The following is a 17531-nucleotide window of genomic DNA, read 5'->3' as shown; positions in this document are numbered from 1 at the left end:
TTGGAGTGATGTGGTCGGACTTTGATATTTCAGTGATCAATCGCTTAGCTGCATTTTGGATGACCTGTAGAGCTTGGATTCAGGATGATGGTATGCCCAGAAATAGGGAATTACAGTAATCAATTTTTGTCAGTATCAAACTGTACAATCATCTGAAAGTCATATGGTGTGACCATACTTTTCAACCTGCTCAACACTCGAAGTCAAAAGAAAGCAACCAAAATCACATGGTCTGTGTGTTTATGCATTGTTAAATTGGTGTCTAGGAAAACTCCTAGACCTTAGAAAAACAGTTCATGATCACTTTTTCATCTTTATGTTCAAACATTTTTGGTAGAGACGAGTCAAGGGTCATACCTACATACTTCAGTCTTAGCAACATTTAGTGATTGGATGAAACATTTTTGCCTGTTTCATCGAATCAACAATTCTGTCAAAAATATTTTAAATTTGTACAGATAAATCCTGATCATGGTTTTTAATAAGGATAATGAATTGTACATCATCTGCGTATATTCTATAAGATGTGTGTAAATCTTGGAAGACATCACCCAGAGACACCATGAATAAGTTAAACAGTACTGCTGATAGGGCCAAACCTTGTGGTACGCTATGAGTTATTGGAAAACTTGTGGAGACCTGCACTTAGACATGAAATATTCTTCTCTGCAGGTATGAAAGAAACCAGGATAAGACTTGACCCCGTCTACCAAAATCTGACATGTTAATTAGGAGTTGATGGCCAATGGTGTTGAAAGCTGATGCAACGTCAAGTGTGATAATGCAGAAGTTAATGGTCTGGCCCATTCCAATCCATCTAGCATTGATAGCAATAGAAATTCAATGCTATGGTTGTGTCTGAAACCATACTGAAAATCATTTAACAAGTGATTATTCTCAACAAACTCCATTAGTTGGTGCAACAATGCTCTCTCAATGATTTTTGCTAAGAACGGAAGAACAGAAATTGGTCTGTAATTAATCATTATGTTTGGGTCAAGTGTTGATTTCTTTTAGTAATGGTTTAATAGTTGCTTCTTTAAGTGAGTCCACCAACATACCCTTCTTGTGGAGCTTTATTCACTAGGGGCGTCTTTTACAAAGGCGCGCTCACGTTTTAAGCGCACGCTAAAATTGTGGGCACGCTAAACGTTAGAGACACCAAAGACACCCTAGATTCTTTAAAAATGATAATATTCAGATCAATGCCAGAGATAATTACTATCAAGGAGCAGGGATCTGCCTGACCTCTGGTGACTGTTAAGCGCTTCACCATTTCCTCTATCATGTTCTCATCCACCATCCGGAAGGAATTCCCAAATTATATATATGGCACCCCCCCCCCCCAAAAAAAAGTGCTAAGTGGTATCCTATAAATGGCACTCCAAGCTGGGCTTCATTTATAGAACAGCGCCGTACTGGGATCTGTGCTAAGGATTTACACCAACTGAAACCTGGAGGCATATTTTCAAAGCACTTAGCCTTCCAAAGTTCCATAGAAACCTATGGAACTTTGGAAGGCTAAGTGCTTTGAAAATATGCCTCCCTGGTGTAAACCCCCACACCTAACTTAGGTGTGGACTGGGCGTATTCTGTGCCACTGCGTGCAAATCCTTGGAACACCCATGACCCGCCCATGACCATGTCCCCTTTTTGGATCCACGCACAACGATTTACACATGCATCTTTATAGAATACGCCTAGCAAGATGTGCAAATAAATTTGAATTGTTGCAACTACTGGTGCTAATTGGCTTGTTATTAATTAAATTGTGCCCACAACTGTTGGGTCATGTGCCATCTAAAGAGGCAAAAATGATTTTTGATTTGGGAGCCATACCTACAATCAATTTCTCCAAAAGCACGTAGTCAAGTTCTGAACAAATTTCAGGGTACTTCTAGAGTACATCTTTAGTCCTTCTGGGTAAAGGGGGGGGGGGGGTAAGTAGGTTAAAGGGGGTGTTAGGAGTTTAATCCTATTGTATGGATGGTCAGGGATCATCAGAGTCAAGACCTTGGGCCATGATATTGTTCTCTCTTAAATACTGCTTTGGTTACCCTAGGGGAAGAACGATTGGGGGGGGGGGGGGTAATGATTGAGTTATAGATTGTTAATGCTCTATTTTTTTTCTTGTAGTAATACTGTTATCTATGTTCATTCTTTTATTTGCAATAAAAAGAGAGTCTTTAACAAATAAAATGTGCATGCAAATTGGGCACGTGACCAAATCTGCACACACAATTGTGTGTGTCATATATAGAATCCGGGGGATTATGTGTAAAGTCAATGGGTATGGTTTATTGACTTTAATATGCCATCTTTTGTGGACAATGGCAAGGCGGTGTAGAATAAAAACAAAGTTCAAAAAGTTTGAAAGGAACTACAATGTAAATAGTAAATCTGAGAGAAGCAGATGTGAAAATTAAGTAGATAGAATAAGGGAGATAAGAGGGAAGGTGCTGCTGAATGAGAGGAAATGGTGACTGTGGAGGAAAGGAGTCAGTGAGATCATGTTTGAAGGGCAACTGAGAACAGATGTGTCTTTAAGCCACACACTTGACATCAGTTTACAAAGGGATAAGTTTCCTTTGCAAAAAAAGAAAAAAAAAACCGCCCATCGCCCACACATAGATTAGCACCTGCTATTTGTGTGGGCACTTTTTCTGTAAAAAAATGCATGCACTTTTTGAAATTCAGAAGTATGCAAGTGCACTTTCTGCCCCAACCCTGTCCTCAGAAACATTTCCCCAATACACACATTTACATTTTCACAAACCCCATTCCTGGTTAGAAATTCCCGTTTTGTGAATGAAAACACCTTTGAAAACTGCCATCATTCAGATTGATCCCTTAGAAGAGCCTAAATCTTCTTACCCTGCTGGCCATTGGACAGTTGTGAGGCTGCTTACCTCTGGCAGGGGGCTGCACATGATAGGTAATATCATTAATGATGAGTTTGAAGTTGTTCCTCAGCAACACATCCATCATTGTGCCAGTAGAGATCTTAGCACCATCTGCAAAAGAAAACACGGTTGCTTAAAAAAAAAAAAAAAAAAAACCACAACTTTTGACCAATTTACTTTAAAATAACATATGCATTTTAATGAAAAGTCAATTCTTTAATAGAGGCAGCAGCAGTAGTAAATAAAATGAGCCAGTCTTACTGGGTATCACTAAATTGTAAGTGTCTCTCCCATGCAAGGAATACCACTACTGCCAGCATCAATCCACAGACTTGGAACATAACCCACTTCGCCAACCAGTAGATTGGTCTACCCTCTAATAATGGGGAAGCCAACAGTAGGGCATGTGGTAGTCAGACCCACAAAATTATGGATCCATTTTCCACAAAAATATCATGGACAGCAACCTATACTCACATAATAAAGCAACATTATCCTTGACTCAAAATTCTTGGTCTTCAGATATTCTAATACCCAACAATATGGGACAGTCCTATGGCACAACTGTAGTGATGTGAGGGATGCCTATGTTTGAGTCTTCTGTCTGTCAGGGCCAGCAATGACCAAGTACATCTTATTTATTTATTTTATTTATTTGTTACATTTGTATCCCACATTTTCCCACCTATTTGTAGGCTCAATGTGACTTACATAGTACCGGAGAGGCCTTTTCAGGCTCTCAAACATTTTTGTTTGGATTCTGTAGAGGGATGCTGAGGTGACTCCCACTGATCCCTAGAGCATACTTACTTTCCAAATTGCAAGCAGCCATGGAGAGGAATATGTGGAAGGCTCACTGGACAGGAGTGGATGGGATGAAATGGGGATATACTAAGAGAAAGACGTAAAAATAAAATTAAGGCAATGAACCAAACCCAGGGATGGCTCCAGCCCCTATAGGACAGGCTGAATCAACCTGGCTTTGCTTCCGTTGCAATTCTTAATATTTGTATTTGTGCCACAGGAAATTTTACAGGCTGTTCTCCTTTAGTTTGATATATCTACAGCATTTGATGCTGCTGATATATCAAACTAAAGGAGAACAGCCTGTAAAATTTGATGCTGCTGATCATCTAATATTAGTGCATACACTTAGGGCCCTGTTTACTAAGCTGCGTTACAGGTGTGTTAATATTTTTAACGTGCGTTAACTGTGTATGCGCCTACAATATCCTTATAAGGCAACTACACAGTTAGCACACGCGCTAATTGTAGGTATGTTAAAAACATTAACGTGCCTTAGTAAACAGGGCCCTAAATGAATTAGGATTAACCAGTACGATGTTGCAATGGTTCGGAATATTCTTGACCAAATGTACATATCTTGTGTGGAAAATTGTGAAACATCTCTGCGCTGGCAATCCCTTTGTGGGGTACCTTAGGGTTCACCACTCTCCCCATTACGCTAGGTCTATGGTTGGTTTAACTGTGGGGATTGTAAGTGTTAGGTATGCTGATATCAGATAACACTAGTATTCTGTAAAAGAATCTGTGTGAATAGCAGACTATGGACCTTTTCACCAGGAACTTAAACCTTTTTTAAACCCAGATACGCTGATCACTGTTACCACATCCTCCGACAACAAGTTCCAGAGCTTAATTATTCTTTGAGTGAAAAAATATTTCCTCCTATTTGTTTTAAAAGTATTTCCATGTAACATCATTGAGCGTCCCCTGGTTTTTGTACTTTTTGAAAGACTGAAAAAGCAATTCACTTCTACCCATTCTACACCACTCAGGATTTTATAGACCTCTGTCATATCCCCCCTCAGCCATCTTTTTTCCAAGCTGAAGACTCCTAACCCCTTTAGCCTTTCCTCATACGAGAGGAGTTCCATCCCTTTTATTATTTTAGTCGCTCTTCTTTGAACCTTTTCTAATTGCAATATATCTAAAATTGTAAGTTTTATGCCAAGCTGTACACCACCTTGGGTAAATATTTTCATAAAGGCAGTTAATACATCCCAATAAAAATAAATAAAATTAACTTCAAGGCATGAATTAGAATGGCTAGGTTAGTAGCCTTGTGCTAAAAAATTCTGTAACTCAGAAACACAATGAAGCCTTGCGCCGGAAGAAAAGGACCTCTGCTGGCAGGGGTTGGGGTCCCCCGCCAGCAAAGGTAGGCGACGGCGGGTTGTGGCGGGAGGGGGGGGTCGAGAGGGTCATCGGCAGGGGAGTCCAGGGCCAAATCTACGGGGGCCCAGGCCCCTGTGGCCCCATGTAGCTACGCCACTGGTTTTGCCTAATAGTTGGGCTGGCCCTGGATGGAAACAGAAGACATCTCCCTCCTACACTTCCTCTCCAAGATACTTGAACGTGCCGTTCACAGCTGCTGCCTTGATTTTCTCTCATCTCATGCCATCCTCGACCCGCTTCAATCCGGTTTTCGCCCTCTACACTCGACAGAAACGGCACTCACTAAAGTCTAATGACCTGTTCCTTGCCAAATCCAAAGGTCACTACTCCATCCTCATCCTCCTCGACCTATCCGCCGCTTTTGACACTGTCAATCATAATTTACTTCTTGATACACTATCCTCATTTAGGTTCCAGGGCTCTGTCCTCTCCTGGGTGTCCTCTTCTCCCTCCCACCCTACCTTCAGAGTACACTCTCATGGATCTTCCTCCACCCCCATCCCGCTCTCTGTTGGGGTTCCTCAGGGATCTGACCTTGGACCCCCTTCTTTTTCCAATCTACACCTCTTCCCTGGGCTCGCTGATCTTATCTCATGGTTTCCAATATCATCTTTATGCTGACACCCAGCTTTATCTCTCCACACCAAACATCACTGCGGAAACCCAGGCCAAAGTATCGGCCTGCTTATCCGACATTGCTGCCTGGATGTCCAACCGCCATCTGAAACTGAACATGGCCAAGACTGAGCTCATTGTCTTTCCACCCAAACCCACTTCTCCTCTCCCTCCACTCTCTCTCTCACTCGATAACACCCCCATCCTCCCCGTCTCATCTGCCCATATCCAGCAGACAGCCAAGATCTGTCGCTTCTTTCTCTACAACATCAGCAAAATTCGCCCTTTTCTCTCTGAGCACACCACCCGAACTCTCATCCACTCTCTCATTACCTCTCGCCTTGACTGCTGCAACCTACTCCTCACTGGCCTCCCACTTAACCATCTATCCCCTCTTCAATCCGTTCAGAACTCGGCTGCGCGTCTTATCTTCCGCCAAGACCGATATGCTCATATCACCCCTCTCCTCAAGTCACTTCACTGGCTTCTGACCAGGTACCGCATACAATTCAAGCTTCTCCTATTAACCTACAAATGCACTCAATCTGCAGCCCCTCACTACCTCTCTACCCTCATCTCCCCTTACGCCCCTACCCGTAACCTCCGATCACAGGACAAATCCCTCCTCTCAGTACTCTTCTCCACCACCGCCAACTCCAGGCTCCGCCCTTTCTGTCTCACCTCACCCTATGCCTGAAATAAACTCCCTGAGCCCATACGCCAAGCCCCCTCCCTATCCATCTTCAAATCCTTACTCAAAGCCCACCTCTTCAATGTCGCTTTCGGCACCTAACCATTGTACCTCTACCCAAGAAATCTAGACTGTCCCAATTTTTGATTGACTGTCCTTTAGATTGTAAGCTTCTTTGAGCAGGGACTTTCCTTCTTTGTTTTTTGTATAGCACTGCGTAACCCTGGTAGTGCTCTAGATATGTTAAATATTAGTACAGTAGTAGATGAGCTATCTGAAACCTAAGGCACAAACTGCACCCCTGCCACGGCAGCAAATGTCCAGGACCAATGAAATCCTTCTCAGAGTAAGAAACATATTGAGAAAAGAAAGATTTTTTTTCCTTAGAAATTGAAATTTATTATTTCTAACCCACCCTTACGGGCAGAGTAAGGACCAACTTTATTTAGGGTGTCATAATATATAGTTTGAAGAGCACCTTAATTAGGACAGAATTACACTGATTAATAACTCTTAATATTAAGCACATTTGGGGGCAGATGGTTTGCACTATCACAGCTTGAGGAAGATGTGGTGCAGACCATGTTCTGTTTTCAGGAAAATCCCATTGCTCCACTGTTTTCTTGAATGTGTCCATACTAAATACAGTCCCAATTTTATGGAGTGAAAATTAGTAACTGTAGGTCCTCGGAGAATTAGAACACACCTCTTTCAAAATCCACAAACCGTGACGGACTAGCTAAATAACAGCCCTGGATCAATGCCCACCAGAGAAGCAGGCCCAAGCAACTGCTTAGGGTTTACAAAATGCATCCTGCCAAAATCTATTGGGAGAAATTTTTTTTGTAATTAAATAATAAAACAGAGTGTAGCATCCCACAACACTGTCACAATTTTGAACAGTAGAAGATGAAATCTCTAGTTTTGGCTCTCCTCAGGTTCTGCTTAAGATCTGGAATTAACTTTGGGCCTCTTATCAACCCGTGCTAGCAGTTCCCGCATGACAATGCCGACGAAACCCATTCAAAGGGAATGGGCTTTATCAGCATTACCACACTGGGGACCACTACTGCAGTTCAATAAAAGAGGCCCCTTGATTGTAAAAAAAAATATTTTCTAAAGGGAAAAAATATCTTCCGTGGCATTTATGAGACAGCATGAAAAATATCCAGATACTTTAGCCTGAATATGTGAATGACATAGGTGGTGGCACTGAAAGACCTCATCCCTGCACAGTAAAGCACAGCACAGCAGTACCCGACTCCTGTCAACTCTGAGCAATACTGCCTTACACCGAAGTCTGATTTATGATCCTAAACGATTGCATTTACCCAACTCAGTATTTAAGGCTGCCGTTAGTTAATCTGAGCTGACTATACTGTACAGTCTACTGTGATAAATCAACACCTCTCAGAGTAGCACTGGCAAATTTCAAGACACTGTTTATTGAGAACAGCAGGTGCGTAATCTTGCTGTTTTATGTTGGCTGAATTACCAGAAGTTATGTTGCATAGGCAGTGCTGGGGCACTGCTTTTAAATATATGGATTGCCAAGTGCCCCCCCCCCCCCCCCCCCAATATAGTCTTAGCCAAGTCTGTGGTGCAAATAAGTGGTTCTTGAAACCGGGGCCACTTTAGCTTAAAACCTTTTTTGGCGGGCCAAAGCTCTGCAGCTGCCAAGTTAAAACGTGGAGCTGTCTCCAGTAATCATAGACTTGTTGTATCCTTAAAGTAGCTGTGCCCACCTACAGAGAAAAGCTACTTTTCAATTATACAGCTAGAGGGGCATTAAAGGAGATAGCACCCATTACGCCACAACTGTTTACATGGAAGCAGCAGAAGTACAATCTACATATTTCACAGTTTATACACACACATATCCTCCATTACCACCTAGCCAAATGGATGCCTGTGTATTTGCTTCTACCTGTCAGTTTTTCATTTTATTTATTTATTTCGGATTTAGCTTACATCTTTTTAGTAGCAATTCAAGGTGAGTTACATTCAAGCACTGCAGATATTTAATCTCCATCGCCTCAAGTATAAACTTTGGTTGCAAGCCTCTGAGGATAAGAAAATGACTTGCCCAAGATCATAAGGAACCATAGTGTGATTTAAACCCTTGCCTGCTTGGTTCTCAGCTTGCTGCTCTAACCATTGGGCTACTCATCCACTATGTTTATATACACACACAATTATTAATACAGCAGCCTATCCATTCTGACCAGGGCAGGCTCAAGGGGTTTTAAAACCCACTGCTTTGCAGTTGCCCTCCCAGCAGCCAACATTTGCTTTTCGGTGCATTCCTTTTGCCTGCCCACCCACATTAGCTCTTTAAAAACAGCTACAAGAGCATAATGTTTTGCTCCCCCCCCCCCCCCCCCCCCCACACACACACAACAGCTGGCACTGCTGCAGGTTTAAACATGAGAAGTACTTGTTTTTATTTTTAAACCCACAGTGTTACCAGCAGCCTTATTGAGAAGAGAGCATAGAAGTGAGGGCAAAACACCCTCTCACTGAGGATGAGCTGGTGTGGCAGGCTTTTGGCAATGAGCCAGTGCCTCACCTGGTTCATGCCTTAAGCTGGCCCTAATTCTGCCCAGTTATTCTGTTCATATGGCTAAAGATACACCTCAGCAGCTAGTCATGGTGTCTGACCACCTGCAAGACCTTTTTTCTCACCTGGGGCAGTTTTTTTGTACAAGATCTCCAATTTAGTTTCCTCCAGTACCTTACATTTCCCATATCTAACCAGAAAGCTCCATAATGATCTTAAACAACCAGTGATATCTGCACAGCTATTTCCAGGACCATTCCTTGTGGAATAGCCATACATCATGGAATGGAGGAGGCCGAGAAACAGGGGAACCAGTTTGATTCTCACTCAAAGTCTCTTTAAAAGTAGGTGAGTAACTGTCATTTTCAAAACTGTTGGAACCATTCAAAATACTTACTAACCTGTGTAGAAGGCCTTCCCTCTGTGCTATTCACTAGGTATCTGGACAAATACTTACTTCTGGCCCTGTCACCAGAAGCCCCAACATAATCTTTTTAAGGCAGAAGCTGAGAAAGGGGCAACTGCATCAAATTCAATGCCACTCACCCTAACTGGTACATCCTTATTTAAGCAAGTATAACTAATGCCCTTTGCTTCACCTCCAATGGATGACAAGTCAGCGTCTAATTCTGTTCTAATCACCACTATCCACTGATGAAAATACTGGGCAAATTGATTAGACACCTGAAGTGAATCCACCAACAGCCTACGCCTAAATAGCAATTTCAAAATTCTCCTAATTATTCTAAAAAGCTCATACAACTAATTTCAGGACTGCACATTTCTCTGAAAGGAATACAATTTTGTCTTCAACAACCCCTGTACATATACTGTTACAACAATTAAGGAGGTGACGAGCCTTTGTGCATGAAAGAGGAGTGGGACTTGGGTGAGATTGTAAATGATGATCTTAAGGTGGCCGAACAGGTAGAAAAGGCGACGGCAAAAGCTAGAAGGATACTTGTTTGCATAGGGAGAGGAATGGCAAGTAGGAAAAAGGAGGTGAGGATGCCTTTGTATAAGACTCTGGTGAGACCTCATTTAGAATATTGTATACAATTCTGGAGACTGAACCTTAACAGGATGGAGTTGATCCAGAGGGCAGCTACTAAAATGGTCAGTGGTCTTTGTCATAAAGTGTATTGGGACAGACTTAAAGATCTCAATATGTATACTTTGGAAGAAAGGCAGGAGAGGGGATATATGACAGAGACGTTTAAATACCTACGTGGCATAAATGCACAGGAGGCGAGTCTCTTTCAATTGAAAGGAAGCTCTGGAATGAGGGGGCATAGGATGAAGGTGAAAGGGGACAGACTCAGAAGTAACCTGGAGGAAAAGTCCACAGTCTGTTATTGAAAGGGACATGGGGGAAGCCACTGCTTGCCCCACGTTTGATAGCATGGAATGTTGCTACTAATTCGGTTTCTGCCAGGTACTTGCGACCTGGATTGGCCACTGTTGGAAGCAGGATACTGGGCTAGATGGACCATTGGTCTGACCCATTAGGGCTATTCTTATGTTCTAACCTGAGAAAATACTTCACAGAAAGGGTGGTGAATCTGTGGAACAGCCTCCCGGTGGAAGTGGTGAAGACGAAAACAGTATCTAAATTCAAGAGAGCTTGGGACAAGTACAAAGGATTTCTAAGAGAGTGATAGGGAGAACAGATGGCAAGGATGGGCAGACTGGACAGGCTATACGGTCTTTACATGCCTACATTTTTCTCTGTTTCTACGTCTCCAGTCTATTACAAGTGAACCTTCTCCTCTTGCCCACTGTTATCACTCCTAATGCTGAGATGAACCATTGTGCAGGCCTTCTATCCTGCTGAAGCTCTATGACTCTCAGAGTTACTCTATTCAAAATCTGTGGGATCTCATCCTCCCTATAAGACAACATTCCTTCCAACTCATCAATACAAAGGGTACTTACTGGGCCCAATATGACATCAGTTCAGATACTGGAGGGAAGTCCCCAAATTTAACACTCTTAAACCAAAGGGACACCATTACCCATCCGTCCTCATATTAAACATTTCAAACTTCACTGAGTGGTCAGTTCACAAAATCAAAAAAAATAATCACTCTAGTCACTCTTAATTGCCTTTCAGTCACTTGTTTTAGAGGAAAACAAAATGAAAAGCATTCCTCCATTACAAGAAGGGCCCACTACGATTAGATCTAAACCTGATGCCATTATCCACTCTGACAACATTTTATCCAACTCACCTGATTCTAAATCCACATTCAAGTCCACAAAACTATTAAACCTGAACTTTCCATTGCAGCCTCTGCAAACGGTAGCATAAATCTACTCGGTGCCTTATATAAACAAAATTCCTAGCTTTTGTGAGGCAGACACTTTAATCAATAAGCGATCTACTCCCTCCATTAATCTAAGAGGGCACAGTTTACACAAATATAGTCTCTTTTCTGCAGGAAAATATTATTGAATTGGATTTTAGATGTTTAAATTACATGCTTTTCCAAATGTGAGGCAGGATACATACAAGAGCATTCAGTCTGCTAAGGCAACATTTCCCAAACTTTCTTCCAACATGAACCCATTATAACAACTGAAAATTTGTGCGACCCCAGATGATAAAAACAAAATAGCAGGTCTTCATCCCGCTTCCCTGGCCTCCCTAACCCAATTCATCCTCACCTTCACTCACCCAAAGCAGCAACACACAGTAGCCCAGGTCCTATCAGTAGCTAGTGAAGGGCCTGTGAATCAGAGTGAGCTCACAGATCCCAGTACTCTGCACAGGTTTCCAGTTTAACATGAAACTTAACTATGATGGGCTGGAGGCCTGTTAATGTTCACTGACTCATTACGGGGCCTAGGTCAGAGTGCCCTGTTTCTGTGACCCCCACTTGGGGTCTCCACCCTCAGTTTGGGAATCCCGGATCTAAGATTTTGAAGCTGAAGCAATGGAAGGTTAAGCGATTTGCCTTAGGTTGCAAGAAATGTAGTGGGGGAAGCAGGATTTGAAACCTGGCTACCCTGGTTTTTGGCCCAATGCTGTAACTCTATCACAGCAAGGTAAATTCAAAATACCAGCCTGCTAATAGGATCCATCTCATGCTCACCCTGCAGAACATAGAAATGCTGCAGTGTCCAACATTTCTTTTAGCATTTCTTGGGGATACCACTTAAGAGGGTCACTCTGAAGTGGTCCCCTACAGTCCAATCTTGAAGCATACCTTCTAGAGCAGGAGTTCTCGCCCAGTCTTCAGGACACACCTAGCCAGTCAGATTTTCAGGATATCCTCAATGAATCAATCAATCTACCTAGATCTACCTATATTTCAGAAAATTACTGAAGTCAGTACTGTTTAAAAAGGCTTATTCTTCAGATCAAACATAATTCTGATTAATTCCTAGTATTAACAAGATTTCAAGAACACTAATTATCCTTATTATCTCTTTCATATTGCTGTTTAAATGTTATTTTTACCTTACTTTCAACTGTATAATTGTATTTCATGCAGATTGTGTAAGCCACATTGAGCCTGCAGTCAGCGGGAAAATGTGGGATATAAATGTATTAATAAATAAATAAATATGCATGGGATATATCTGCATGCACTACATCCATTGTATGCAAATTTATCTTATGTATATTCATTGTGGGTGTCCTGAAAACCTGACTGGTTGTGTCCCATGGACTGGGATGAGAACCTCTGTTCTAGAGCAAGTTTTATCCACCTGTAGACAAAGAAAACACTGCAATCCATTTTGGCTTCCATGCCAAGGAAGAAAAGGTCAAAAAATCATCACCATACTAATGACCCAAAAATGATTACTGTTCTAATATTATTTCATATCAATCTGACAGATGGCAATGTTTAAAAAGTGTAAAAAAATGTTTATTGAGCTGGGCTTATCATTCTGTATTAGACCAACTCTGGGATAGAATGGTCTATTCTGGAAATGGCATATAATGCAGAAAGTGATTATGAAACAATATGAAGAGGACATGGAGGAAAAAAAAAGCACATTGTGATACAGTAAGAGGGGGAAGGGTTAGGAATGTAAATGAAGCATTGAAAAGTAGGAGGGGCTGTGAGATACCTTCTGTACAGATTGTAACAGAGTTGATGCCTTTATCTTCCTTCTGTACATCCTGCAGGAAGCTGCCCACAGTCATCAGCATGGGTTTCACCGAGAACTGACAGCGCTCCTTCCGGGAGGGCAGCAACAATGTGATTATCGGTCGGCTGTGCCTATAGTGCACAGTCACCTCTGAAAAGAGAAAATGAAGATACAGAGTGTCATGCCAATGAACTGCATCAGTGGGCATTACAATATTATATAGCAATTACTTGACAATTCCCAATTAAAATAAAAAAATGTATTCAGTTAATTGAATTAAAAGGTACCATCTTATTTTCTTTTGTATGTTTTGATCTGTTTCTATTTATTACAACTGAAATATGGAATAAGATTTCGTTTTAAAAGTTTTTGGAAACTGTCACACTGGGGGGGGGGGGTAAAAATGCAGCAGTGGGCCTCTATACCACAGGCAGAAGAACAGGGTGGGCCATTAAGGCCATGGTCTGAATATCTTGCCTCACACAGCATCAGCAAATAGAGAGCTTGGGAGTCAGGAACAGTGGTTGGTTTGTTTGCCACCCCCTCCCCAACCAAAAAGAGCTGCCCTAGCTCTATTTTGTTGTTTCACTCTTGGCAAATCAAGACACTGATCGGCCGGTACCAACATTCCATGTTCCAGTTTATAATTGCTTCTCTGTCAACAAATCAAGACATTGATTGGCTAGTGCCAACATTCAGTGTTCCAATTTAGAATGGTTTCTCTCTCGATAAACCAAGACACTGATTGGCCAGTGCCAACTTTCCATGTTCCAGTTTATAAAATCAAACCGGCCTTGTACACCATCTGATGGCACACAGTATAGACCGCTGCCAAATTGCATGCTACTGTGCAAAGATCTGGCCAATCTGTAAAGCAGCTTTGTTTGCAGTGATAGAGTTCCCCCTGGGAACACTCACTCCTTCAAAAGAATTAGCATTTCAATTAGTTTGGCTTCTGAAAAATGATTTACAGTTGTAATTTTAAGCACATGTATTAAAAAACATTCTTACCACTGGGTGGCACTAATGTGCCATAAAGGAATGCTATGTCGAGTCGCAGGTCTCCAGCTCGTTTTAAACTTTGCATCTGTAAAATTTTAAATGAAGAAGGAAAATCAATTAATCGATATAGAAACAGTCTGTGGCAATTATTGTGCTGAATGAAACTGCCTTCCATATAATGAATTTACTTTTATTTTTATTCAACCACTAGTAACAGTGCAAAAAAAGTTGTCAACTGATATTTGATAATGAACATGTCATGTCATAACCATCCTGCCCCAGTATTGTTCTTACATGTACACTACTGACTTCTCTTTCATAGACCACTGCTCACCTTGCTGTACCCTAAGCTGCAGTGGCACTCTCATTCCTTGCCATCCTGAGGAGCAGAAACAGATGCACTGTAGCCCTCCCTACCACTTATAACACTCAACAGGCATGAACAGATCACCAAAGCCAGCTCTGCCAGGTAGAAAGTAAGAGAGAGACATTGTGCCCACCCCCCCCCCCCCCCCCCACCCCCATAATGCCCAGGGATGGAACAGATCAAAGCCAGTCCCAGGGGCCATATACAGATAACTTGTTCTATTATCTGCTACAGAAATTTAAAAAAAAAAAAAACCACCACCAACCTCACACCGATATTCATGATTTAAAGAAAGTCTACAATTAAACACAGCATTAGCAGGCATTTTAACACACAACTACTTTAAGAACCTCTAAAAAATGAAGGGACATTGTCCCCGAGTCCCTGACCTGCGGAAAGACAGTACCACAGGTTACTGACACTTGCAGTACAGGAAGAATACAATTTGTGATAAACTTCACAAGTGGTATTTTGCTTTCTGGGCGCACTGGACTGCGAACACAACAGCCTGACCTCTGGCGGTAGTACCGTGAAACTGTTGCTAAGGGCCACAGCTGCCATTTTGAATCTGGCACCAGCTTGAGAAGAAAGAGATTATTCTTGCCAGGATACCCTAGACCACCAGGGATGAATTAAGGTAGGCCCAGAGGGGAGGGGAGGGAGCACTATTTCTCTATATCCCCTGGTGGGGAGGCAGGAAGGAGAAATTAGACCTTACCTGCTAATTTGCTTTCCTTTAGTGCCTCCGGACCAGCCCAGGATTGGACTGATGGGTTGTCCACGCCTTCCAAAAGATGGAGATTGAGAAACGTCTGACTCTAGAGAGCCAATAAGAGCCCTGGCCATGTGACCCTAGCCTCAGTATTTTCTCAGTCTCCAGCAGGTAGGAGATGAGTCTCTCTTTCTTTACTTGAGAAAAAAAATGGATTGTTACCTTAGGGAATCTTGTTGAAAGGCTAGGGGATAAGGGTCTTTTCTTCTCCAGCTTCTAGGGTGGTAAACTCGGGGGTTCCCGGGTCCCTTCCCCCTTCCTCCCCATCTCCCTTGGTTGTCAGGGAAGGGCCAACCCTTTCGGAGGAAAGGTGTTTTAGTCTTTGGGAGAGGCAGACACTTCTTTTGGTTTTTACAACTAAACAAAAAAAAAAAACATCTCCCCGAGGCATGGAAGGAGGAAGCATTATTTCCCCATTTCCCCACAGAGGCCCCTTTAATATGGGGGGAAGCATTGGGATGTATGTTAGTGGCCTGATGCTCCCAGTCAGAAACAAAATGCAGCTTGTGAAGTTCACTGCAAACTGCATTATGCATTATTAGAGTTGCATAATAATGAGGTGTTTAAATCATTTGCATTTCATTACTAGGTAGCCTAGAGTAACCTAATGTATGTTATTGGTGTTTAGAATGGTTTAAGGACAAATATTGTGTGTCATTGCCTTAACACATTAGTAACTACCCCTTGAAGTGGCAAACACCCAAATGCAGCCAATTGTACAAGGAGATTTTTGGAATAGACTACTGCTACAAATTTGTCTTTGGACTACAGTTACCAGGATAAGTGTAGTAGTACTTTTGTAACCTCCCATGGTTGTTGTCCCTCACTTCTTGGATGCTTCAGATGCAGACATTCCTCTCACTTATGTGAAAGAAAACCAAACATTTCTACTCAGTTGAGACTCATGTGGCAAAATAACTACCACAAATCCAAGAAAACAGAAGGAGCCTCCACGGATTTGCAAAGCAAAACAGCAAAAGTAGAGGCTGACAAAAGTGCAAATAACTACCACACCTGGATATCCATTTACACTGGGAGGGCAAATAAAAGATTCACAGTGCAAGAGTTTTATCAAAACTACTTCAGGAAGCAGATGAAAGTATGTTCTCCTAAGCCTTTAATACATAGGGTGACTGACTATACACTCATTCTGCACCTGGACTAGCTTGCTACACACACTGCAACTTAAGACCAGTTCCTTATATGCTGTGTTTAATTGCAGACTTTCTTTAAATCATGAATATCGGTGTGAGGTTGGTGGTGGCTTAAAGGCAGGGCAGCAGGAAGGAGAAGAGGGCAGGGGAGAATCGCTGCACATGGAGGAGAGGGGAGAATCGCTGGATATGGAGTGGAGGGCAGGGCAGAGGAGAAATCAATAGACGAGAACCTTCCTAGGGCCTGTTTCATTTTTCACAAAACGGGCTTTGTTGTTTGTGGATGAATAAAACAGGCAAAAAGTTGGATCCACTCTATAACTCCTCTAGTCAAGTCCGTGGAGGACCCAGCTTTTACCTATGGATGTAGGGCAAGAAATGAAGAAGAAAGGAGGAAAATAAAGAAATAAATGGAAAGGAAGCCCTGGAAACAGAGTTAAGGGAACAGATAGAGAGCAGCAGAATCAGAGAGTGGGACCAACATGATCAGAAAAACAGTCACCAGACAACAAAGGTAGAAAAGAATTCATTTTATTTTCATTTTAGTGTTTGGAAAATGTCCAATTTGAGAATTTATATCTGCTGTCTAATTTTGCATTGGGTATACTAGAGCTGTAACAGCTTATAGAAATTATTTAAAATGAAAAAAAAACCCCACCAAGTTATTTTTTTCTCCTATACTGGTATAGTATTTTCAATGATACTGCTTATATGCACCAAGGCTGGTATAAGGCGTGTGGCTACCATAGGGGCAGAACCATAGATAACGACCCCACCCATAATGAGTACCGGTGCCTTTTTTTCTTAAAAAAAAAAAAAAGTACTGATCATATGTATTACATGGCAAGAGAATTCTCTTTACTCCCCAGCCGAATCTAAATTATCGGCCAGAACATGTTACGCAGCACTAGCAAAGGGGATGATGTTGGGCCTGGTGTTTTTTTAAAGTAGATTTTACAAAGCTGAGCAAGGCATATACCGACTCATTTGTTTATATTGTTTCATATGAGTCTTTCCACAGCTGGTTAACCTGCCATAAAATCTCATTCCTGACAAATAGGATGTTGTGAAGGTGCCAACTAGCAACTGGGATGTCTACACTACACCTGAATCTGTAGTACAAGGTGCATCTGTTCTGGGGAGCAAAGTCAAATCAGCCGCTCCTAT

The 17531-nt window shown here is 42.0% G+C and overlaps 1 protein-coding gene across 4 annotated transcripts in view; it reads right to left on the bottom strand.

The window, feature by feature from the left end:
- MCUB (mitochondrial calcium uniporter dominant negative beta subunit) overlaps positions 1-17531 on the bottom strand; it is a 149226-nt gene that overhangs the window by 29111 nt on the left and 102584 nt on the right. For all 4 annotated transcript variants that reach the window (XM_030190805.1, XM_030190806.1, XM_030190809.1 and 1 more), the window contains 3 exons: positions 14081-14156; positions 13049-13219; positions 2910-3014 (listed from right to left, as the gene is read on the bottom strand). In XM_030190805.1, coding sequence (XP_030046665.1) covers positions 2910-3014; positions 13049-13219; positions 14081-14156 — 352 coding nt within the window. The remainder of the gene's footprint in view (positions 1-2909; positions 3015-13048; positions 13220-14080; positions 14157-17531) is intronic.

The sequence above is a fragment of the Microcaecilia unicolor genome, chromosome 2 (genome assembly GCF_901765095.1).
Source record: "Microcaecilia unicolor chromosome 2, aMicUni1.1, whole genome shotgun sequence".
NCBI classification, from domain to species: domain Eukaryota; kingdom Metazoa; phylum Chordata; class Amphibia; order Gymnophiona; family Siphonopidae; genus Microcaecilia; species Microcaecilia unicolor.
Note: the sequence above shows the minus strand (reverse complement) of the source record. Positions and strands in the feature narration are given on the sequence as shown.